Consider the following 26,610-nt stretch of genomic DNA (forward strand, 5'->3'; position numbering starts at 1 on the left):
ACTCTGTGTCTGTAAGCAAGTTTTTATACATATATCCTCAATTCATCCTTTTTTCAATATGTCCCTGTATGTATGCTGTCCAAGAAAGAATAAGGATGCCATCAGTATATTTAGTTTACTCAATCCATTTGAAGCTTTAAACACTTCAATCATGTCTTCTTACAGGTGCTTAGTTTACAAATGCTGCTGTAGAACTGAAGTCTTTTGTGATAAGAGTATCCGCTTGTTCTCTTGACTAATCTTGTTGCTTTTCTCTGCACCCATTCCAACAGATCCACATACTATCCTAAAATGAGGCTTTCAGAATTTTATACCGTACTCAAGGTGTGGCTTAGCAATTGGCAATGGGATAATTACTTCCTTGACCCTGCTTGCAGAATTCCTTTATATCATTAACAGAATACCATGAATTGGCTGTCCTAGCAGCCTGTCTGAACAAAAGCATAAGAGTATACTTAGTGTCTGCATACTAAGTATATGATTTCTAAATTTATTTTTTGTATTCATTTCCTTTGTTGCTTGCATCATAGTAGCTAATCAGATTGGTCAAACAAGATTTAAAAATATAAAAAGTTTCTTTTTGTACTTACGGCAAGGGAAATACTAACTTTTTGTTTTTACCCCACACACATGCATTTGTACAAATGATTAACTTACATTGTAAATCAAAGTATTACATGCACCATGATAACATTTGAACCAGTAATATAATGGATAAAAGGGTTTCGCCTCTATTTTTATTACTTTGGGTATATGTGGTCAATTTCAGACTTAGCTGGTGGTTTTTTTTTGTTTTTTTTTTGTTTCCTCCCAACTCTTCCTTGATTCTTTTGACAGAAAAATTGAACAAAATGACATAAATGGGATATATAGATAAAAAGAACATGTGATGGAGGAGGAAATTTATTGATTAATTGAATGTTAAACTGGAACCTTATGTTTGATCTCTAACCAACCTCTGCAGCATTCTATGATCCGCTTGGATCACAAATATCACAGACAAGTTGATCACAGAATCCAATATGCCTCCAGGTAAACTGAAATTGGCTACTTTACATATGTGTTGTATACTGAATGTATTTCCATACAACACATAAAATATCTTTCAATACATTTAATTTTTCAAACGCATTTATTACCAAATTATGCTAAATGTGCAATTATATAACATTGAATTTTAAAATATCTTTGAATACATCTGACTTTTCAAAAACACTTATTACCAAATTATTCTCCTTGCCTTTCCATTGTGACAGACATTATATACCTTTCATTTATTACTTCCAGGCTATAGTACCATTCGTTAAAGATTATATAAGGCAGTACTTCAAATCTTACCTGGTGATATGCTAGGTTAAGTAAACTTGTTTATTATCATAATTATTGAGCTTCTCTTCACTTCACTTCATTAGTGCCATATGTATGGAATTACTTTTTGAAAGATGTTGCATAAAGATTTTGCTGATCATTTTATAAACGCTTTCTTGATATGATTGTAGCAAAGCACACTATAGCTTGCCATTATTAAATTAAAACTGCCACACTGTACATTGCACTGCCAAAATAGAATTAAATTTATTCTGTAATTTCCCACAACTTTTTTTTTTTTTTTTTTTTGCTGTTGTTTACAGAATAATTTTGTGTGTGGCATCTGACTACCATAGTGTACAATATTGTCTTCATTTAACAAATATTTTATACTGAAATTTTTTTATAATATAAAAATTAATATTCAAAGAAAGTACTTATGTTATATTAAACTAAAAATCTTTTGGTTTTTTTCTAAAAAAAAAAACCATTTTCTCAATTTTCAACATTAGTTTTTTTTTGTATAGGTACACAGAAAAAATTGGCACTTGTTTTGCGTGATCTTAATAAAAGAACTATAGATTTTATACCAGAAAGGTGAGTGCTTCAAAATGTAATTTCAATCTCTTTCTCTCTCTCTCACACACACAAGGTTGATTACGTTAGTTGGTGAAGGTAAAGAAAGCCTGAATGAGAAGCATGCAAAAGTTCGATGAAATTTACCGGTAAAATTACTTTGCCATAACAGACTGGAGATGTGCAAATGTATTCCCAATTCACAAAGGGGATTGAAGGGTGACACGAGTAATTACAGACCAGTTAGTTTAACTTCTGTTCCAGGTAAAATAATGGAGTCACTGGTTAAAGATGCATTGCAGAATCATCTAGACAAGACTGCAACAATAATTCAGACACAGCATGGGTTTGTTAAGGGAATGTCTTGTCTGACAAATTTGATAGGATATTATGATGTGGTTACAAAGGAACTGGATGCAAAAAATAATTTTGATACCATATATTTGGATTTCAGGAAAGCTTTTGACACTGTTGGGCATGGAAGACTATTGTACAAATTGGAGCAGAATGGTATTAAGGGTAAGTTGCTACAAAGGATAAAAGGATGGTTAAGTGGGAGAAGACAGAGGGTGGTAATCAATGGGTGCTGCTCTTCGTGGACTAATGTTATTAGTGGAGTCCCACAGGGTTCGGTGTTGGGTCCACTGTTGTTTTGTATATTTATCAATGATATTGATGAAGGTATATCAGGCTTAATGTCGAAGTTTGCAGATGATACAAAGGTTGGCAGTGTGCTACTGCAACAGAATCTAGATAATTTGGGCAGATGGGCTAAGAAGTGGCAACTGAAGTTTAACCTTGACAAATGCAAAGTACTGCATATGGGTAAAAGTAACCCCAGAGAAACGTACCAAGTATGTGGTACTACACTTAAGGTGGTAGAAAATGAAAGACCTGGGACTAATTGCGCAGTCAGATATGAAGTTTTCTGAGCAATGCAGACAGGCTGCCAGGGCAGGTCATGGGGTTTTGTCAATGTTATATAGGAATTTTGCTAGCAGGGAAAAGGAGGTGAGTGTCCCTCTGTATAAGGCAATGGTCAGGCCATGCCTTGAGTACTGCGTACAGGTCTAGAGACCTCATTTTAGGAAGGATGTAGATTTGCTTGAGCGTGTACAGAGAAGGGCAACAAGATTGGTGAGGGGAATGAAGGGATCCTCTTACGAAGAGTTCTGCAAATTGCAGTGGCTGGAAACTAGGCACCTGTGCGGTGATCTGATTGAGGTGTATAAGGCCTTGAATGGGTTGAGCACGCTGAATTCTGATGGGATCCTTCCACTTGTTCAGATTACTAACCTAAGGGGGGCATAAATTCAAATTAAGAAAAGACAGATGTAGAATAGATGTGCAGAAATTTGCCTTTAGCCAGCGGGTGGTTAATTGCTGGAACAAACTTTCATCTGTCATTGTGGAAGTTGATAGGTTGAATAAATTTAAGGAGGAACTGGATAGGCATTTGGAGGGAATGGAGTGTTTTTTTTTTTTTTTTTTGGCTGATGCTGCATAAGCTTATACACTTGCTTTCTTGCATCACATGCTGCTACTACTACAGCATTTGTATTGTTGCTCGCTCAGTAAACACAGTGGGTATTATCGGGGGTAACCTGACCTTTTTTCTTCAGAATCACTGGTGGACTAGTGGATAAATTGTTGATTAAGGGAAAAAAAAAAGGCAAAGGAAGCCCACATGAGAAGCACAGCACAGCAAACTTCAAAAAAGTTGACCGGTTATGAAAATTTTTAACAACACCAGAACTTCCAATATGACTCTGTTCGTGATTCAATTAGTGATTCAGTTTGATCTAAAGAAAAAAGGTCAGGTTACCATCCCCTCCACTTCGGGAGGGTTTCAAGCTTCCGTGGGATTCAACTTCTACTCCAGACCGATAAACACCCACTGTCTGTTTACTGAGTGAGCTGGCGCCTCCGTAGCCAGGTGGGAAGGAGCAGCAGTGCGTAGCACACGCTTCTTGATTTAGACCGGGGTTCGAGCTCGTCACCACCAAATACGGAGGATGCGGAAAGGTCAGGGAATGACCACCGCATATCCCCGGAGCAATATGGCCTTAGTTGCTAATGCTCCTAAAAAAAACCAAAAATAACAATAACTGAGCAACAATACAAAAGCCTTTACAGCAAAGTACTTTTACCGGTAAATTTCATCGAACTTTTGCATGCTTCTCGTGCAAGCTTTCTTTACCTTAGCCAGGTAGTTTAGTAATCTGGGTAAAGTTAATACCAGAATTCACCTTAAATATCTTCTACATACAGTCTTTTTAGATTAAAAGTTTTTGTTCTCTCTCAAAGGTGAGATGAATTAGTGAACACAAATTCTCAGGGAATAACAGAAGAATAGGCATTTGTTGTGGAACACTGAAATAAATTGCCTCGTAACATGGTTGAGGCAGTGAGTCTGGCTAAGTTTAAAGCAGAATTGGATGATTACCTTGTGGGAATGGGAATTGTGTGAATATTCCATTTTATTTTAATTTTTATTATTATTATTCTGTTTATTTATCTGTTTTTGGCTGATGCAGAAAAAAATTTGCTTCCTTGCATCATTTGGCCTTACTAATACATAGTTCAATAACAGTAAGTCAGACAACCTCACATGAACTAGAAGAAATTACTTCTTTAAGCATGGCATTTCCTTTATGTTTTAGAAGTATTTAAGCTTTTGATATCTTATATTTTTCAGTTAAGTTCAAGCAGCGTGTAGAAAATATTAACAAAACTGATAGAGAATTTATAACAACTGACTTGTTGTTATTGCCTATCCCAAGTGAAATGTGATTTTATATGAGAATTTGTATTAAGATTAAATAAATAAAGATAAATTTCATTTTGCACTGTTAATTTCCATGTAAATCTTAGGCCTTAGTAATATGAAATCTCTCAGAATAGACTGATTTTGATTTTTAAAGGAATATAATGAATAATTCAGATATAAGCTCAGTATTATAATGTTGGAAGGTGAGAGCTGATAGAAGCATGCCAGAGAATATTATTGGGCAGTTAAGTAATTCTTTTTGTTCTTGATATCTTGGAATTGATTTCTTAGTGGTGGCTCTTGTGGTACTTTGGAAAGCCCTTGATTGAATGAAAAGTACCCTATTTTTTTTTTTTTTTTTTTATAATGTATTGTGTCTGTCTGTCTGTCTATGAGGATGAGATATGGCAGCCATTGTGCACATATATTGGGTCCTTTATCTGTTGTACATTTCAATCCCCCAGTTGGTGCAGAAGCAATATAAGGATGGGATCTAGCAAATCTCACTTTGTAACACTGCTAGTTGGCTCAAAGTTAAATGATTGGTGCAAAATGCCACCAAGAATATGTAGGCATTCCATGAAGCTTTGGAGCACTACTATAAAACAAATTTGTTAAAATCTTTATATTGAATAATATAAAGAACAACAAACTTTTTTTTTCTGTATAGTTGTTGAGTAATAAATGAGTACTTCCGTATTAATATTATAGTCATGTAACGTAGTAATTATTTTTACAGCAAATATATTTTTGTTTAATTGCATTGCGATTATAGAAAGGCTGAAATAAATTAGTCCAGTTTTGAGGAATATTATAAGCAAGTCTATCTATAAGATAGGGAAGTTACATTTGTTCTTTTACCACTGTGGAAGTCTCTTTTGTGTGAGAAACAAAGAAGATTTAGGGTGTTGGTTTTATGGTTTAACCACAAAGTTCAGGATATTTTAAAAATTATAAAAGTGCTTTATAAAATTATAAAAATTGAGTGCTTTTTTTGTTTCTTTACTTAAATATTTTAAAAACCGAACACTTGTCTAAAGTTATTGTAAAAGGAAAACTGAATTATTAGGCACACTTGCAGTATCATAACTGTTATCTTATGTTTCAGGGAATATGAAGAATTAAAAGAAGGTCGCCATTGTCTAAAAGTGTTAGCATCTCACCATCAGATTTTTGCGTGTGGTAATATTAAAGAGGCACTTAAACATGTTGTGCAAAATTTTATTCATTCTCCTAGCCATACTGTTTATCAGTCAAGTCCCCTATCTAAGCGAAGAGACAGTGTATATAGTGTCAGGTAGGTTACATTGATGCAAATTTTGTGCAGAATAGTTTTTTATTTTTCTTAAACACTAATGCCAAAACATTTTTATAAATGTTGATATATAGATTTATACTTTCAAGATTTGGACATTCATAAATCTTCATTTTGTTTTACAGAAATCTTAAAAAAAAAGAACAGCACAATAAAGCAGGTAAGCTTTTTTTGAAATGTAGTTATATTGGAAAACTTTTTTCCACCTAAATTTTTTTTAATAGGCAGTGAAGGATTGTATATTCACTATATAATTAATTTTTTTCCTTTACTGTTACATTAAAAAAAAAAAAATGTTTCAATACTAGATATGTCTAATTATCACATGTGCAGTACTCTGCTCCCCCCCCCAAACATTACATTGAAAACCAGATGCTCATACGAGGATTTAATCTTTAAAAGTGAGAAATAGTTTATTTATTGTGGGGCAATTCCTTAATGATGACTACTAAAAGAATTAGATACCAGCCATTAAACAATCTCACCTTTGCATGTATGCATTTATTATTTAAATAAGAGCTAATTAAAATTACTAAATAAATAAACCAGACAAATGAAAATACTATCAAATATATCTAGCAACAAGAAATATCAGAATGTTTTATTCACAGGAGTAAAACATTAAAACACTGAAATGCATAATAAATGATGTAAAGATAGACATCAATATACTTTCTCAAAGTATAATCAAGGCTTCTTTGCAGTAATGATGTTCAGAAAGATGTGGGAGTCTTGAACTACTTAAAGATGATATCACTATTATCAGGGATTTCTCTTACAGTGCCATTCAGAGCTAAAACAATATCTGAATTTAGCATGTCATTTGCAGCATGTGTTATAAAGTTTAAATAGGAATGAACATAAGACTGTTAACTGTGAGATAAGAGTTAATAATGTTTAGTTTGGATTATTGGGTTCTTGTCTAAATATCGACCACTTCCTTCCCTCGAAGAAATTAAAATGGGGCCTATCAAGCTCTCGGCTGCCTAACTCAATGCCAGAGCTCTTACTTGTGCATCAGGCAATACCGTGGCAATCCCTATGTTTCTATTGTCAGAAACAGGAAATATATTGTGCAAAAAGGATAGGTGGAATAGAACTATGGTATGTCTGCCTGGGACAAAAGTAGATGATGTTATAGAACAGATATCTTTTAAGGGCACCAGAGGTGATATTGTTTACAGGGGGTACTAATGATATTAAGAGTAGGAGATCTGAGGACTTACTTAACAAGTACAGAGCAATTGTTGGGAAAAAGTAGTTTCCCAAGTTTAAGATTAAATTTGAAAGTGTCTGCAATCCTGCACAGACTTGATAGGAGGGAGTACACGTTGAGAGCCCTGTAAATTAATTCGGCTCTGGAGAGACTGCGCAAAGCTCACAGGGTAGAATTTTTCTGCATAGTCCTGCTTGTTAACAGGAGAGACTGTTTTTACAAAGATGAGACACGCTTAAATAGAAGGGGTGCAAGAATATCTACTGATGCTATTTAGCATTAGCACTGCAGGCAGGCAGATGTGAAAGTGATTCTTGCACTGCTTCTGTTTGGAACATGCAGCATTCGAAAGCAAAATGTTGAGGATTTCAGACCCTGCTGTGGGTCATCATGGTAAAAGTAAATACATGGGCTGTGTTAGTGTAACTAAGCGTATTAACAAGTGCATGTACACTAATCCAAGATGCACAGTAAATAAATTTGAACTAGTGATTAAGTCATCAAATGCACACATTGTGGGGATATTTGAGACATGGTGTTACTCAGACATAAGAGATGCAGAATCGAATATGGGAGCACAACATCTGCAGAAAGGACAGGAGGGGTTGAGTTACTTTGGTGTGATATAAGCATGGAGAAAACAACAATAAGAGTAGGAGTGTGTTATAGGCCTAATGACTGAGTATAAGAAATAACTATACAGAGAAATTAAGTGGGCCAGTAAATCAGAATGTCTTCTAATAGGGGATTTTAACTTTCCAGATATTGACTGGAACTTGTGGGTTGGTCACTAACACACTAGGAATTTTTCATGCATTAAGAATCTGCAGGTAAAAAAGATCCTCTTGGATGGCAGTGATCACAGTGTGCTGATATGGGATTTACCTAAAGGCATAACTACTGTTAAGAGTAAAAGGAAGGGCTTTTGTAAGGGTGACTACAGTGGTCTCAAGCAGTTTTTAAATTCTATACAGTGGGACCATCTGATGGAGTTATCAACAGCAAATTCTAAATGGGAAGCATTCAGGGAAGAAATTGTAAAAACAAGCTACTGGGGTTTTCTTATCAACTAAAAAAATACCATTCCAGGCTTAGACCTAAATGGATATCAGATGAACTGATGAGACTAATGGCAGAGAAGAAACATGCATGGGATGCTGGGATGCATATAAAGTATCAGGTGATACAGAAGCCTACAGTAGATAAAAACTAGTCTGTAATGAAGTCACAAAGGAGATTAGGCAAGCTAAGGTAGATTGCAAGAAGTCTCAATCGAAGAATGCCAGGAAAAGCAGCAAAGACTTCTTTACTTATATTAACAGTAGAAGGAGTTGAATCACATTGGTACACTTAATGAACTGTTGTTCATTCTCCTCAGGTTGCTGACAAAGTGAATAGGTATTTTGCATCTAAATTCATGCATGAGGAATTCTTTAGGGAGGTGAGTGCTAGGAGTTCATTAAAATCTAATGGAGCTAAGTGATTTTGTGATAACTGAGAGGAAGCTTAACATAAGAAAGGTGCCTGGGGTAGATGTGATCTATCCAATTATATCAAGGGAGGTCATAAAGAAGGTAAGCAAACCATTAGCCATAATTATTAGAGCATTTTTGAATTCACAGAAGGTCCCTGTGGGCTGGAGATATGAAAATTTATTCGACAATTCAAAAAGAGGGGAACAAAAGATGAAATAAGGAATTAAGACCTGTTAGCTTAGGCAGATGTGTTGGGAAAAGTTGAAGTTTAACATTCACAAAGAAGGTACTACATAGTACTTAGTACCATGCATGGGTTGAAGGAGAAATATGGGGGGAGGGGGATACCGGAAACTTTGCTCTAGAGACTAAACATGGGTTTCACCACTTCAAGCCTCCAATAAGCAAAGTGGTGGTATTTCACCGATCGATGAAAGTCATCTACCACATAGTGGTAGCGGTAATCCCAGCTTAACTTACTGTGTGGTACTACTCAGGGTAGTAGAAAATGAAAAACTACTTAGGGGTAGTTGTGCAGTCAGATATTCTCTGAGCAGTGCAGACAGTCCAGGAGCAGGAGTATGGGAGATTATGGTCCATTTTCTTCAATATGAATTGTTGAGGAGGCTTCCTTCCTGCAGTGGGTTGAAAATGGCTGCAGTTTACCTTGTAAATCATACTCAAATCTAATTCAAAGAATTTTTGTTTTAAGGTTAATTTTATAAGTAAATAACAATAATAAGTGAGAGTATTTACCAGCTAGCTTTATATTATCACCGTCAAAAAAGGTATCTTAGATCACAGGAAATTATTGAATACATAATGGAGTCATGCTTTGCAATACATATTTCCAAATTAGAATTGAACATAATTAGACCAACATAGGTTTGAGTGTTTATCTTGAAATAACAGCTTACCTCCACACCATGCCACTCAAGGAATTTCTAGGATGCTGTCTGTTTCTAGCATGTGTTTGGAAGAGAGCTAGAGAATTACAGATGACAGTTCAGTCCACAGAAGTATGTGGAAAAGGCATGCAACAGAAACTAAAGATCTATGAGACAGAGTGAAGAGACTTTGTAAGAGATAGGCAACTAATTAACTTGACTGCACTCTTTTGAATGGGGAGTAGAAGCTTGAGAGAGTTTTTGGGAGCACCACTCAGATGTGGTAACAGTATTCCATGGCAGGATGGATTTAAGATTTGTGCTGTTGTTGTTGTTTTGGTTTTTAGGAGCATTAGCAACTAAGGCCATATTGCTCCGGGGATATGCGGTGGTCATTCCCTGACCTTTCCGCATCCTCTGTATTTGGTGGTGACAGGCTCGAACCCCAGTCTAATCAAGAATAAGATTTGTGCAGAGAGAGTTGTCTATATGAAAAGTAATGCTGAGATTGAAGAAGAAACCCTTTATGTTTTGTTTTTTTAATGCAGAAGAAGTGATATTTGTGAGGAGAGATTAGAAGTTAAAGTAATCCATAATAGCGATATGTGATCTTATCTAGAAATTTGAATGTCATCAAAGATGAGCATGGGAGAAGTGAATTCTTTGTTTTTGCAAGAAGTGTACAGGAATAAGTTTTAGAAGGATTGAAATTAATCAAGTTTTCTTTATTCTTCCCCTATTGGGGAATTACTTGGAGATTAGCACATTTAAGGAATTAGTGGTGGATATTCAAGAAGCTAAAACTGAATATTATGCTCGGCAAGGTTTCTCAAACTGGAAGGTGGATTGGAGTATACTATCATCAGCAAAACTGTGGATAAGATTTTGTCAGTGGAAGAAGGTCATACTATAAAAGAGGAAAAGAGTAGAGGAAAAACTGAATCTTGGGGAATGCCAGCATTAGTTGAAGTTAGAAGGCAGGAGAGCCATCTGTCATCACCTGTAGTGAAGGGTCAGAGAAAAAACTGGATGTCCAATTGCAGATACCTTTTGGTTTCTTCCAGAATATTGACATTAGAGAAACAAAATACATATAAGAAACATTTATATATAAAAGATTTTTTGTTACTAGTGTTATTATTAAGTTTTATTTCCTCCATTGAAGAGGCACAAAAGAAATCCATTTTATTATAAAGTTGTGTATAAATAAGTATGCTATATTGCTCTGGGTGTAAGTTATTTTTAATTTGCAATTTATTTTATAATTTCTCTAAATTTTTGAAGATAATTGTACTGTATATTGATTGTATATTTTATTTTTAGGCCAAAATCATCTATCACCTGTGATAACAAGTGGTTTTCATCTATCTCAACCAAAACTTATTTACTTAGCTGGTTCTGAAAAATGTGGTTGGAGAGAAAAGCTTGCTATTCCTCTTTTGAGGTAAATGATTAGTAAGATACATGCATCTTCTCAGAAAATTAACTATAATACTTTCTTTTGAAAATTTATTGTTTTTCCCTAAAATCATCAGACTTTATTTGATCTTTTATTTTTTGCATTTCACTGACTTTTTTTTTTTTCCCCCTTCTAGAGAGGCAGAAGTGATGTGTAAATGTCCCGAAAAGCTTCAGAGTAGTAATCTGAGTTCTGAGCTGAAAGCAATGGAATGTTGTAATGCATTACTCTTTGTAATCGCAGATAATTCCTGGGGTTTAGTGGAGATGACAATGGTAAGTTTGACATGCTTTTACAAACAAATTATAAAAAAAATTGGAAACAAATACTGCTTGTGGTGTTCTCTGCTTGCTAGAGCCCTAACCTTCTTTAATAGATAAAAAAAATAAATAAAATGTAGGGATGTTCACATCCTCTGTGGGGATTTCAACACTTACACAACCTGCAAAAATCACTGTGAAAAAAAGATTGAACCCATTGGCCTCAAACTCAAAAATAAGCCAACTCAAGGGCATGATCCTTGACATCCTGGTCTTGGCGCATTATAGCCTTAGATGCTAATGCACCAATAAAATCTAAATCAACCAACCAAAAATCCTGACATCTACCCACTGCATATTTCACAGTCAGTTGGAAACAGCATTCACATCTGACCATGAGAATAGTTTTTTTTTCATGCAAAGTAAAAGGAGGAAAAAACCCTATACAAATCATCATGAAAACAAACTTGGAAGTTCTGATCTCAACATGTGGTTAGACTTTGTTACCAGATACTCATCAAATCCAGTTCAGTCATTAGGTGGAGATTGAGATCAAGTAAGCAAAGGACAGTTCCTGGAGTTAGACATAATCCATATTAGCAGACAGAAAATAATTGATGCAGTCAACTGTTTGCAGCCAACTTACTTAACCGTGAAGTGCCTCAGCCCATGTGCTAGAAACAATATTCAATACAATCCTCTTGAAGCAACCCTTCCCTGAGACATGGAAAAATTATTCCATAAAACCCATACCAAAGAATAACCTAACCATGCCTAAGCAATACAGGCCTATCTCATCAGCATCAAACCCTTTTAAGTCTTAGAAAAAGCAGTCCGACCAGTACTAACAAAACACCTCTTGCCATTACAACCACCACAATATTCAATCCATAACACTTCGCTGTGACAAACCTATTTCATGATCAATAGCACCCTTTTTTTTTTTTATGTGAACCCCAAACACGAGAGGTATTAGAACCTATAGTACTTAGTACCATGCTTGGGTTTGAGGTTGAAAAGACGAAAGAAGATATTTGTTGACATTGGACTTGAACTTCTGTAGATTGTAATTTTCAGGAAATACGTATGAAGGAAGGTTGTTCCAGAAAACGGCAGTTGAATGAATAAATGAGGAAGACGAAAAGTTGGTTCTGTGGGTTTGAAGTTGGACAGTAAATGGATGTTGGCTGGTGGCGGCACGTGTTCGGACTGTTTTGAAAGAGAGAGCGGGAATTATAGAAGCCAATTCAGAAGAACAGTGCCCATGGAAGTATCTGTAGAAGAGGCATGCAGCAGAAACAGTATGTCTATGAAAAAGCGAGTGGAGAGACTCTGTTAGAGATGAATCATTCCTGCCCTCTTCTGAATGGAATCAAGAAGCCTGAGAGAGGTTTTGGGGGCATCACCCCAGATGTGGGAACAATATTCCAGGGCAGGACGGATTTGCGATTTATACAGAGTGAGCAAACAAGAACTAGAAGTAGTGTACAGACCTAGAAGCAGCATTTGACAGTATCCCATCAGCATTGAGCATGCTCAAACCATTCAAGGCTTTGTACACCTCTATCAGATCACCCCGCTGGTGCCTAGTTTCCAGACACTGTAATTTGCAAAACTTAAGCCTTTCTTCGTAAGAGAACCCCTTTGTCCCATTCACCAATCTAGTTGCCCTTCTCTGTACTCGTTCCAGCAGCTCTACATCCTTCCTGAAATGAGGCCTCCAGGCCTGTATACAGTACTCTAGGTGTGGCCTGACCATTGCCTTATACAAGGGAATAATCACCTCCTTATCCCTGCTAGAAAAATTCCTATATATCATTGACAATACACCATGAGCTACTCTTGCAGCTCGTCTGCACTGCTCAGAGAACTTCATATCTGCCTGCACCACCACCCCCAGGTCCCTTTCATTCTCTACCACTGTCAGTGTAGTACCACAGAGTTGATACGCTGCTCTGGGGTTGCTGTTTCCCATATGTAGTACTTTACATTTGTCAATGTTAAACTTCATTTGCCACCTCGAAGCCCATCTGCTCAACCTTTCCAAATCCTGTTGCAGCAGCATAGTGTCAGTAGTGTCCTTGACAACCCTGCCAACCTTCGTATCGTCTGCAAACTTGGACATTAAGCCTGATATACCATCATCAATATCATTTATAAATACAGAAAACAATAAAGGCCCCAATACTGAACCCTGAGGGACTCCACTAATAACATTAGTCCACGATGAGCAGTGTCCATTGATTACCACTCTCTGTCTTCTCCCCCTCAACCACCCCTTTATCCATAGCAGCAACTTGCCTCCAATGCCACACTGCTCCAATTTGTGCAGCAGTCTTCCATGTGCAACAGTATCAAAAGCCTTTCTAAGATCCAAGTATATAATATCAAAGTTATTCCCTGCATCCAGTTCTTTTGTGACTACATCATAGTATCCAATCAAATTGGTCAGGCAAGACTTCCCCTTAACAAAACCATGCTGTGTCCTAGCTATAACTGAAGTCTTGTCTAGATGATCCTGCAGTGCTTCTTTCACCAGTGCCTCCATTAATTTTCCGGGAACAGAAGTTAAACTCACAGGTCTATAATTACTTGTGTCAGCCTTTGATCCCCCTTTGTGAATTGGGGTCACATTTGCACATCTCCAGTCAATGGGTACCTCCCCTGAGTCCAAGGAAGCTCTCATAATTATGGCTAAGGGTTTGCTTACCTCCTTTGCTGCCTCCTTTAATATAACTGGATAGATCCCATCCACCCCAGGTGCCTTTCTTGTGTTTATCTTCAACAATTTCTCCTCCACTTTGCTCTCAGTTATTACAAGATTCTCTAGCTTACTGCTAGAATTGAATACACCTCTGGCATTCCCCTCGCTGAATAACTCCTCATGTGTGAATGTCGATGCAAAATATTCATTTAGTTTGTTAGCTACCCGAGCAGGGTCATCAACAGTTGACCCATCGATATCAAGTGGACCAATCTGATTCATCCCCTTCCTTCTAGAGTTTACATAAGTAAAGAACTCTTTGCTGTTTTTCTTCGCATCCCTTGCCAAGGATCTCTCGTAATCTGCCTTCGCCTGCCTAACCTCCTTTGTAACTTGGTTACAGATCAACTTGTATCTATCATAGGCGTCCGTGTCACGTGTTAATTTGTATGTATCCCATGCATTTTTCTTCTCTGCCATATGCCTCATTAGTTCATCTGACAACCATTTAGGCCTAAACCTTGAACACTGAAGTGATGTTGACACTGAGTTGACACTGAAGTGATGACATCATCATTAAGAATAAGGTTGGGTACTCACACTGTTTGTTTGAACAACTTTTGGCTGAGGCTAAACCCAAATAAATTGGCAATGATGCTCTTCTTGCTAGAACAAATGCCAATAAGATCCTTCTCTCTCTCTCTCTCTCTCTCGCTCTCTCTCTAAGATGACCCTATCCTGATTGTAAGCAGACTCAGGAGTAATTTTAAACTCCAAGCTTTGCTTTTATAACTTTTAAGTAAAATGAGAAGCTTCATATGACATGCCAAACAACATTTTTATGTTGATGACTTGAAAACCACAAAGAAGTATATTCTGACCTTTACCTCCTCTGTGCTGTGTGCATGGAAATTTGGACATCTTCTGTCCTGACCCCAAAGAAAAAAGTTTATGCTGATACCAGCTCCTGAAATGGGTAACATACAACATTAGTCACTTTCCACAAATGTGGACCACTCTTCTTCAAATAGGCCTCTGGGGTTGGGTATACTCATACTATAATTTTTAGTGTTTTCCACCAACCATGGAATAAAACGAAAGACGAAAAACCCAAATTTTTAAAATATTTAATATTTACAATAAATGATTTACAAACAAAATATTACCGATAGTAATTTTAAAATAAAATAAAACAACTGTGATATACAGGATAATAATAAAATGCCGAATTTAAAATGCAATAAAATATACTGGGTTAAAAGCACTAAAATACTAACTGAAGCTTTCAAAGGCTTCTGCCTTCTTTCTCAACAGTGTAATTTCTGTTCTGCGGTGCATCATTAAATACCAGCAGGTTCACGGTGCATCTCACGTGAACGTGTACTGTTCCCGTCAGAACCGGAAGTGGCTCAGGAGCGTTTCAGGCAAAAACGTTCATCCCCTCCAAGGATTACCGCCTCAAAGAGGGGATGAATGCGTGTGCCCCTATCTCTATTTATATTTTTCTCAGTAGAACTAATTCGCAAGCTCTCGAGCCACTTGCGGTCCCAAAATCTATGCGCCCGATCAGTGATGACCGCTTCATCTGGGGAGATTTGATGTTGCTTCTCCCAGAAATGTTCAGCTACGGCAGATTTGCCATAGTCTGCATTTCTTATCGCATTTGTATGCTCCCCCAGACGATCTTTGAGACGCCGTTTTGTTTCTCCCACATAACACTCCCCACATTCCGGGCATTTAATACTGTATACGACCCCACTTATATTTTCATTTAAGACAGGGTCCTTCACCTGTGACACGATTGTGTGCAGCTTCCTGCCTGGGAGCTGCACACAACGTGTCTGGTAATTCCTTAATACGCGAGCTAAACGCTCGGATAAACCCGGATAGTAGGGAATGTATGCGGTGGCTATTGGCGTGAAGGACTCACTTCTACTCTGCCCTCCACTAATGTATTTCTCTATGATCCTCCGGGGGTAGCCACACTTCAAAAGATCCGCCGTAACACGTTCATACTCCAAGTTTCTATCCTCTGAGGTACTACAATGGGATTTTGCCCTATCCACTAATGCTCTTACTACACTGTTCCTGTGATAATTAGTCTGCGCTGAGTTGTAGTGTGAATATTGGCCCCTGCACATAGATTTTCTAAATACTTTTGTTTTCAAATGCTGGCCTTCTCTACAAATCAGCACATCCAGGAACGGCAAAACCCCTCCTTCCTCTACCTCAGAGGTGAATTGTATGAACGGGGAGAAGCTATTAAGAAAATTCAACGTATCATCCTCACTCCCTTCCCGAATAACTGAAAACGTATCATCAACATACCTTTTCCACGGACGCATAGGGAGAACTGTAGTGTTAAATAGTCTGGACTCGAGCTCCTCCATCGCTAAATTAGCTATGATGGCACTGATGGGGGAGCCCATAGCTGCACCGTTAACCTGCTTGTACATGGTGTTATTAAACACCATGGTAGTACTCGAAAGACATAACTCTATTCCTTTACATATGTCCTCTAAGTTTAGTTGCGTCCTATTATTCAAGGTGGTGTCTTTTTCTAAAGCCATGTACGCACAATGTATCCCATGGTCAATTGGGATGCAGGTAAACAACGATGTTACATCAAAGGATATCATAACCTCGTTTTCTTCTATACGTTGTCCTCTTATGAATTGTACAAATTCTTTACTGTCTCTGATACTATGTTCAGAGAGTCCAACTAATGGTGACAGTAGTTTGGCTAGGAAACCAGATAATGCATACGTGGGGCTGCCAATAAACGAGACTATCGGTCTGAGTGGCACACCCACTTTATGTATTTTTGGCAAACCGTAAAATCTCGGTATCTGGCTTCCTGTGGCATGTAATGCCCAATACCGCTCCTTTGAAATCTTATTGGATTTCATCCAACATTGCACCATCTTATTAACTTGTCGTTCCAGATTCGACAGGGGATTCTTATGAATAATCATATAGGTTGTGCGATCATTTAACAAATCTAATGCTTTGCTTACATATGCTTCTTTATCCAAAACCACCGTTGCTCTACCTTTATCAGCTGGTAGGACCACAACATTATCGTCCTGCTTAAGACTTTCTAGTGCTAATCTTTGCTTTGTATTAAGATTCGAGGGAACTTTCTTGGCTTGACTTAAAATAGCTGCTGTTTTCACACGGATTTCATTGGCCATGCACACAGGTAACTTACTAGCCGCTCTCTCAATGCCCATAGCTATTTCTGCTATGGGCACTTTGGGCGGAATCGTAGCAAACTTAGGTCCTAGATTTAACACATCTATTTGATCATCAGTCAACTGTTTACTACTAATATTAACAATAAAGTTACTATTGGTACTATTACCACTATTACTCCTGGACATGGTTTGTTCTTTAAGCCTTTACGTGTTACGGCGGATCTTTTGAAGTGTGGCTACCCCCGGAGGATCATAGAGAAATACATTAGTGGAGGGCAGAGTAGAAGTGAGTCCTTCACGCCAATAGCCACCGCATACATTCCCTACTATCCGGGTTTATCCGAGCGTTTAGCTCGCGTATTAAGGAATTACCAGACACGTTGTGTGCAGCTCCCAGGCAGGAAGCTGCACACAATCGTGTCACAGGTGAAGGACCCTGTCTTAAATGAAAATATAAGTGGGGTCGTATACAGTATTAAATGCCCGGAATGTGGGGAGTGTTATGTGGGAGAAACAAAACGGCGTCTCAAAGATCGTCTGGGGGAGCATACAAATGCGATAAGAAATGCAGACTATGGCAAATCCGCCGTAGCTGAACATTTCTGGGAGAAGCAACATCAAATCTCCCCAGATGAAGCGGTCATCACTGATCGGGCGCATAGATTTTGGGACTGCAAGTGGCTCGAGAGCTTGCGAATTAGTTCTACTGAGAAAAATATAAATAGAGATAGGGGCACACGCATTCATCCCCTCTTTGAGGCGGTAATCCTTGGAGGGATGAACGTTTTTGCCTGAAACGCTCCCGAGCCACTTCCGGTTCTGACGGGAACAGTACACGTTCACGTGAGATGCACCGTGAACCTGCTGGTATTTAATGATGCACCGCAGAACAGAAATTACACTGTTGAGAAAGAAGGCAGAAGCCTTTGAAAGCTTCAGTTAGTATTTTAGCGCTTTTAACCCAGTATATTTTATTGCATTTTAAATTCGGCATTTTATTATTATCCTGTATATCACAGTTGTTTTATTTTATTTTAAAATTACTATCGGTAATATTTTGTTTGTAAATCATTTATTGTAAATATTAAATATTTTAAAAATTTGGGTTTTTCGTCTTTCGTTTTATTCCATGGTTGGTGGAAAACACTAAAAATTATAGTGTGGACCACTCTTAATGGCCATGCAAGTAAATCTACCAAGGCCATCAATAGTATGAGGATCACAACTGCAAAAAAACTGTTTACAGGTGTAATCTCCTCCCCTGACGTCTGGGATATCTGCACACCTCACGACACCCATCATGGACTAAGAGCAACCCCCTCCCCCCACACTGCTTCTGAGGATACACAGACTGAAATGCTGCAGTCGATTTGTACCAGCACAAGTCCTCCCAATTCTCCAATTGATGGAAGTTTACAGGGTGGTTATGAATAAATATGCATTGGATATTAGGTACAGGTGAAGAATAACAGAACAATTATCCTACATACTGGATGATACTACTCGCCAGTCATAACCCTTACAAGACCTCATTGATCATCATCATGGAAAAAGATCCCTGTACGTCTGTGGTGTTGATCTCTCTGAACTATTCTGACTAGAAAAATATCCCTTTGTATGTATATGCATGTGTCAATTAATGAAAAATGTATCAAAATTAAAAATTAATGTTAATTTTATATATTCTCTAACTGTAAGATGACTCCTGGCTTTACACGCTGTGATGAGTCAGAGTTGCTTTACCATATTCTCTAGTAAGCAATACAGATCCTTTATTTATTTACAATGACTGTAGAGCAAAATTCATAAAAACTATTAGTCATTCCACAGTGTTACCAGTCTGTTCATAATACATTTTGTAGAAAGATTTTGTTTGTTAATGCAGTATTTTTGTAACTTCCACTCCAGCCTGCATTAATTGTATGATTCTTCAGCTTTTAATTTCTCATACTTTGAAAGTCACTGGATGACAGATCTGGATAGATCAAATTTTATTGTTAGTCAATTGTTAATGCTGTATGGAACTTGGATTAACATGAACCGTTTGCTCTTGTAACATTGTGGAATGCTTCATTGCTAAAAAAAAAATTATAATGATTAGAAGCACTGTAAAAAAACACCATATTTATTTCTTGATACAGCATTTATTATTATTGTTTTGTTTTTTTATAATTTCAGTGGCTACACTATCATTAAAAGCTGATGATATTCACCATTTATGAATTTTTTTGTTAAAAAATGTTTTTCTGACCAAATATAATGATTGAATTTTTTTTTTTTTTTTTTTTTTTAGAGAATGATAATATAAATAAAAAGCAAACGGACACTTTCGGTTCTAGGGTTACCTAAACTACAACTCATAAACTTGTAGTGTATATGTCTAAATTGCACGTGTTCTCCGGTCAGTTTCTGTTTGAAACAGCATTTTGGATAAATAAAACTATGCTGCCCTCACCCAAAGCCAAAGTTGGTTACTGTGTTAAAGTCCATAAAAGTTTATATACCTGTAAAAATATATATATATATATATATATATAAATAATTTGTATGTATACTTGTATGAGTAGCCCCCACAATCTGACCCAAAATAGTCTTATTTTGCTCTTGAAAATTTTATTATAAAATGTTCAAGGCATTGTTCTAGTCTTTTTGTCACAGTTTTAAAACATCCTTCATCTATAAGGTGGTCCAGGATCAACCTCATCATGTTTAGTGTTATGTTGTTTCATCCTGTAAACATATCTTCCAACCCCAGAAATATCTGGGGTTGGGAGATAGATGATAATTAAACAATAGTTTTCTTTTTATGTCTAGTTGGGTAAAGGTCAAACTTAAATTAAGTTTGACCATTGCCCAAACATAATAAGTACATAAATTGACTGGAAAGTTTTATTTACAGGCTGCCTTTTGCATGGGAAAGAAGTATAATGTTATTCTTTGTGTTCAGTATCTCAAAGAGGGTACCTATATTGATGGTGAGAAGGTAAATATCTCTTAATTATGTTAATTAATAAAAATAGAGCTGTTAAAAGCTCAATAATTGTTGCTGATATAAATTATAGTAAATTTCACAGAGGAAGGATTATTCCTCCACACAAACACTGTAATCTGTCCAGTGTTTGAATATAACTTTCTGTGTAAGAAATAATGAGATTTTAGTCAATTGTAATAAAGACCTTGTTCATTAGTTCTCTTAGTGCTATTTCTGTCATTCATCATTCAGTAAAATGTTATTTTTGGTGCACGAGACTGAAATTATAGGGACGAGACTGAATTTACAGTTTTGGATTCAATGAAGTTTGCAGTTAAAATCCACAGTAAAATTATCCATCTCAAGCTGGAGAAATCATTGAAAACACAATGAAATAATTAGAGAAAGAGAATGTGAAAGAGTATTGTTGCAAGTAACAAAGGCTGTTGGCTTAAGTAAGAGCATGATCTCTCCATCTGAATCTTTTTTTCATCCAAAAAAGGAAAAAAAAACCAATGTATATTACTATTAAGAACAAAATATTTATTACAAGAACATAAACACAAACCATTTATAAAAGTGCTCCCATTACAGCGATGCCATTAAAACTTTAATGGTAGGTACAACATGGCCATAGCAGCTATTGCACCATTAAACCTCAACAACATAGTAGTTTTATTGGGATGTTTTTACAACAGATGATTTTGTAGGATGTAGAATTAATCCATAAATCAGGGTCAATACCAAAATGCTTAAGCATAGAGAGAGAGAGAGAGATCATTTGTTGAGGACTTCTTCAAAACAAATTGAGAAGTGCAAATAATCAACCTCCCAATATAAATTTTAACAAAGACCTCAATTTTCAGTAGAAAATTGGATGAGTGTTTCTTGATTATTCTTTCAGTTCAGTCATTTCAGAAACTAGAATTAAGAAAAGGGAAGTGTGGTATGTGGTACCAACACGTAACCAGCAGATCCTTTAATTCCTTTAAGGTCCGTGATTGAGATGCTGCAGATCAGAGTTGCTGTTCCAACACAGACCACAGATTCCCAATGGGATTGATGCCTGGGGAATTTGGAGGCCAGGGCAATACCTGGAAGTCTTCCTCATGTTCCCCGAACCAGTCTCGAACAATCTGGGTGGTATGGCATGCTGCATTATCCTGCTGAAAGACGGCACCGCCAGAGGGGGAAGACCGTTTCTATTAAAGGGTGTACCTGGTCAGCAATGATGTTTAGGTAGGTGGTAGACATCATAGTGCCCGGCACATGGATGACTGGACCCAGGGTATCCCAGCAGAACATCGCCCAAAGCATGACACCACTGCCACCTGCGTGTTTTCGTCAGACGGTGCATCCAGGCGCCATCACTTTGCCCGGGTAAACAACGCATGCGTATCCGGCTGTCCATATGGTGCAACAGGAAACATGATTCATCGGATCAGATGACCTTCTTCCAATCACTCAACGTCCAGTTTCAATGCTAGGCACTGTTGCCGGTGAATCGTGGTTAGCAAGGGCACTCGGAGCGGCCTGTGACTACACAGCCACATTTTTAGCAGGGTTTGATGTACTGTGTATTGTGACACATTACTCCCGTCACCAGCATTTCAATTACTGGCGAGTTGTACCACAGCCGCCCTTCTGTTGCCGCGTACCATCCAGGAGAGCCTCTGCTCACCTCGAGCATCGATGAGCTGTGGTCGTCCAACACCTCGCCGGCAGTTCATGGGTGCCCCCTCCTCGGACCACTTTCGGTTGGTACTAACCACTGTTGACCATGAACTCCCCACCAGCCATGCTGTTTCGGATATGCTCTGACCCAGTCCTCTGGCCATTATAATTTGGCCTTTGTGAAACTTTCTTAAGTCCACTGCCCTTCTCATCTGAAGAATAAGAGTAACACTGATTAACAGAGCTCAGTATCAGGTGTTTTTTATACATTGTCCCATACACGCACCATAGTTCACCTGCAGTTGCTTCGATTTGCATAACAGCTCACTGGTCATAATGTTTTGGCTCATTGGTGTATACTTCTAGGACACTTACTGTAGGGAGTAGGTGTTTCCTTGCAAATTTATTCTTTATTTTTCAGTGCACACAACATGTAAATCAGACACATTTGTACAGACATAATACTGTAGTGTAATGCAAGATGTGGCTATTAAATAAGGAGACAGCACTTGCAGCCACTACATATCAAGTGCCATCTGTGAAACAGAGGTACAGTAATTGACTTTGAACCTCTTCCTAAGTTGTCTGCCAAGTCACTTTCCAACATGCTCATTTGCTGTACTGTGAGACAGGTTTTCATTACCTTGTGTTTTTCATATTGCCAGAAAAATAACAAAGAAAAGAATCAAACAAATAAACCTCAAATTTTTAACAAAACTAAAGAAAACTTCAATTGAAAGTTAAAGTTGTTATGTTATGTTTCTGGGGAAGATGCTATGTCAAGAGTTTGTGTGTTTGGATAGCATAAAAGATTTTTTAGAAAAAAGAGAATGTGGAAGATAATGAATGACCAGGCCATCCGTTTTCCATAAAAACTGATGAAAATGTGGACCAGGTAAAGACATTGATTAGAAGTGATGATCTTTTAAGCATTAGAATGGTTACATCAGAACTCAGTATGGAAAAAGAAACAAACAAATTTTAAATTGAAAATTTAGGCATGAGAAAAGTGTGTGAATAGATAACACAAAAAATTTTGAATGAAGATCAAAGAACAAGAAGACTCCAAGTTTGTGAAGATGTTTTGAAAAAAATTGAAGAAGACCCAGACATTCTGAATACTGTTATTACTTGTGATGCCAATTGGGTGTTCCAGTATTACCCAGAAACTAAAATACAGTCAGTGTTGATGGAAGACAAAACAATTCCCCAGTCCAAAAAAGCAAGTACATCAAAAATTAAAACCATGTTTCTTGTTTTCTTCAATATTAAAGGAATTATTATGGCTGAATACTTCCCTCCAAACCAGACTGTCAATCTTAGTACATTGAAATTTTGACAAGGCCAGGTGAAAAAATTCAAAGGAAGAGACCTGAATTATGAGATGGTTGTATGCTGCAGCACACTATGTGCTCTCTGCTTGCTGATTTTTTGCCAAAAAACAATCTCTGTGTGTGCATGAACATGCACTCTACTCACCAGACCTAGCCCTTTGTGACTTTTTTCTCTTCCCTAAACTGAAAAGTGTACTTAAAGGAACCTATTTTCAGTCCATTGAAGATTAGGAAAAAAAAAAAAAAAAACACAACCAAAATGTTAAAAGGGCTTACAGAAGATTACTTCCAGAAATCTTTTTGTGCTTGGAAGAAACATATGGAACAGTGCGAGCAAGTCCAAGGCAATTATTTTGAAGGGGTTACTTGTAGGGGATGAATATTTCATTATATTTATTTTTTTGTAACAGTCTCATTTTATATATATACAGGGTGTTTCAGTTAAACGTTTCAGAACTTCTAAGAGGGGTAGGGTACATCCTGACAACTCGAAATCATATAGCAATGTGGGGTCGGAAATGCTTTCCTGAAGCGGTGTTGTACACAGAAGCACCATAAAGAAAAGAGACCGTAAGTGAGAAATCGTTTTAATAATACATGAAAAGAAGCAAAAGGTACATGGATTACCGTAGGTACATGGATTATCAAGTAGATAGGTCTAACCAGACCTATCTACTTGATCTTTCTGCAGCAAATATTGCCACAACTTTTGAGAGATGAACAGATTTCTGCATCGACGCAACAGACAATGTGGTTCCAACATGATGGAGCCCCTGCCCATTATAGCGGAGATGTTCGTAACTACCTGGATGTCACATTTGGTCAACAGTGGATCGGACGTGGTGGTCCCGTGCGTTGGCCTGCTCGGTCACCCGACCTATCATGTCTTGATTTTTATTTCTGGGGTCATATGAAATCGCTAGTTTATGACACCCCCGTTGACAATGCTGAGGAGCTGGTTGCAAGAATCGCAGTAGCTGCCGAAGAAATTCGAAATTCGCCTGGAGTATTCCAGAATGTTCGGATGTCCATGCATCGGAGATGTGAGGCGTGCATTGTAGCCCCTGGAAGAAACTTCGAACACTTACTTTAATCCATGTACCTTTTGCTTCTTTTCATGTATTATTAAAACGATTTCTCACTTACGGTCTCTTTTCTTTATGGTGCTTCTGTGTACAACACCACTTCAGGAAAGCATTTCTGACCCCACATTGCTATATGATTTCGAGTTGTCAGGATGTACCCTACCCCTCTTAGAAGTTCTGAAACGTTTAACTGAAACACCCTGTATATATATATATATGTATATATATATATGTATGTATATATATATATATATATATATGTATATATATATGTATGTATATATATATATATATATATATATATATATATATATATATAGGGCATATTACTATGTGATAAAGAATGAAAAAGTAGATAGTGTTATCCTAATAAATTTTTCTCTTTCAGTTAACTAGCGAGGCAGTAAAAGACTTCAACCGTGGCAGAAAATATTTGTGTGACTTTGCTAGACTTGGAAATGTGCCTGTGTATGATGACATTGTAAGTGCTGTCCGGTGTACCCTAAGAAGATGCCAGGAGTCAGATGTACAGTGAACTTTCAGTTGATTCCAGAACATCCTTATTTCTCCGGTTAAATGAGCATTAATAGAACTCATTAAAACTACATTTTCATAGGTGACAAGAACTTTTTTGTCTATTTTGGATTATGAAATCCAAATGGATGCATCTGCTGTACATTCCTTAAGATTTTACCTCTGAAGAATATTTGGTAGCTACCAAACCAAGGATCTGAAGTGAACTGTGTAAATATGTGCACATTGTCATATGTTCAAACATTTAATCAAAGCATTTTGCTACTTCCATGATGACTCCAAAACATGAATCTGGAAATATCTCCCCACATGTGTTAACATTCCTACACTAAACATGATTAAATTACCAATTACATTTATTGAAAACTTTAAATTAAAGGTCACAATGGGACCAGGAATATTTGTGGAAAGAAAATCCATCTTAGTGAGTTTGCAAAATAAACTAATGTTGACATTTCAAGTGATGCGAGTGAAGCCAACTCAAAACTTATTTTTTGTTTGTTTGTACAGTTTTCACAACCACAAATACCTGCAAGATAGCTGTGATATTACATTGTTCCTGATAATATGATCATTTTTGTATATATTTTTTATATCTACGACATCTTTTTTTTTCCGTTTTGAAGTACGTATGAATTTTTTTAATAAAATACTCTAAAATTTCTTGTTGGTTTCTTTAACAAGAAATAAACATTGTGTTTATAATTCCACCATTTTTTTTTTTTTTTTTTTATCAAAAAAAATAAACTAGAGGTCTAAAACAATAGCCAGAAACGCTTCTCCCATTATAGGTACCATTTTCAAACTGACATATGCACAGTTTTTCTACTATAGATCATTTGAACTAATAAATGGATTAATCATAATATAAAAAAATAATAATAATAATAGTGACCAGTAAATGTCTGGACACAAAAAATAGTTTTTTCATGTAGAATTTTTTGTCCAGCAACTAATTCTGCAATATTGTATCCAATGATTTCATGAATTAAATTATTAAAATTTCTGAAATAACATTATGTTACATCTGTTAACATTGACAACTACAGTCTATTTATTTTTAGTTTATTTTTGCTGTAAACAAGTGGGATTTAGTCTTGATATTTAAAGCAGCCATCTCATACACTGGAATAACAGTCAAGGACACAGTTGTCTTTGCTGACTGATCCTTGAATGTTATTACTGCATATGAGGTAGCTATGTTCAGGAACAAGACCAACTCCCACTTGTTTATATTGGGAATAAACCAGAAAATAGAATTATAAACAAGATTTTTCCAGTAGCTGACCTGATGCACAGTACTAGTGCACCAGCACTAGTGGTCAAAATTGACAACAAGTACCATAAGAGGCACCAACCTTTTGACTCCAAAATACATCATCAACAGCGAGTTCCATATCTGTCAGTTGTAAACTCTTCCAACCCAGTATGGCTAGACTAATTATAAATGGAAAAATAACCTATCCATTTCACTCCAGCCACAACTGAAGACCCACTAACACTTAGTTCACTTTTGGGCAATAAAACAGATGTCTCAAAGATTTTTACCTTTCTCAAAGCGATCAATGTATACCACCTCCTTTAGCTAGTTAACAATCAGTTTCCTGACTCTTGATCCATAAAGAAATAGCATAAATACTAACCTATGTATGGCGCACTATGGCCATAGACGCCCATGCGCCAAAAAAATCCCCAAACAAACAAACAAACAAACCTATCCGTTAATAACTGAATTTGAAAAATTTTATTTTATTTCTATTCACGGTTTCATTCTCTTGTGGATGACGGTTCCTTATACTCCTTCCAATTGCCAAAAAATAAAGTAGAAATTAATAAAAGATGGAC

General features: G+C 36.9%; 2 protein-coding genes across 5 annotated transcripts in view; both read left to right on the forward strand.

Annotated features, from left to right (window-relative positions):
• The window catches only part of LOC150083864 (uncharacterized), a 56,071-nt gene extending 50,110 nt beyond the window's left edge, over window positions 1-5,961 (forward strand). For 3 of the 4 annotated variants that reach the window (XM_090374908.1, XM_090374909.1, XM_090374906.1), the window contains exons 8-9: window positions 1,836-1,905; window positions 5,763-5,961. In XM_090374908.1, coding sequence (XP_090231034.1) covers window positions 1,836-1,905; window positions 5,763-5,955 — 263 coding nt within the window. In that variant the 3' untranslated portion in view covers window positions 5,956-5,961. The remainder of the gene's footprint in view (window positions 1-1,835; window positions 1,906-5,762) is intronic. The other variant, XM_090374910.1, reaches the window with a different exon arrangement.
• Window positions 5,962-6,097: 136 nt separating this feature from the next.
• Window positions 6,098-25,360, forward strand: LOC150083865 (uncharacterized). Its single transcript, XM_090374911.1, has 5 exons — window positions 6,098-6,129; window positions 10,871-10,991; window positions 11,143-11,281; window positions 20,067-20,150; window positions 24,620-25,360. Exons 3-5 carry the CDS (start codon window positions 11,156-11,158, stop codon window positions 24,764-24,766), a joined length of 357 nt encoding a protein of 118 aa, XP_090231037.1. The 5' UTR covers window positions 6,098-6,129; window positions 10,871-10,991; window positions 11,143-11,155; the 3' UTR covers window positions 24,767-25,360.
• The last annotated feature ends 1,250 nt before the right edge of the window (window positions 25,361-26,610 follow it).

Source organism: Mastigoproctus giganteus, chromosome 6 (genome assembly GCF_048544385.1).
Source record: "Mastigoproctus giganteus isolate SK-2022 chromosome 6, ASM4854438v1, whole genome shotgun sequence".
NCBI lineage: Eukaryota > Metazoa > Arthropoda > Arachnida > Uropygi > Thelyphonidae > Mastigoproctus > Mastigoproctus giganteus.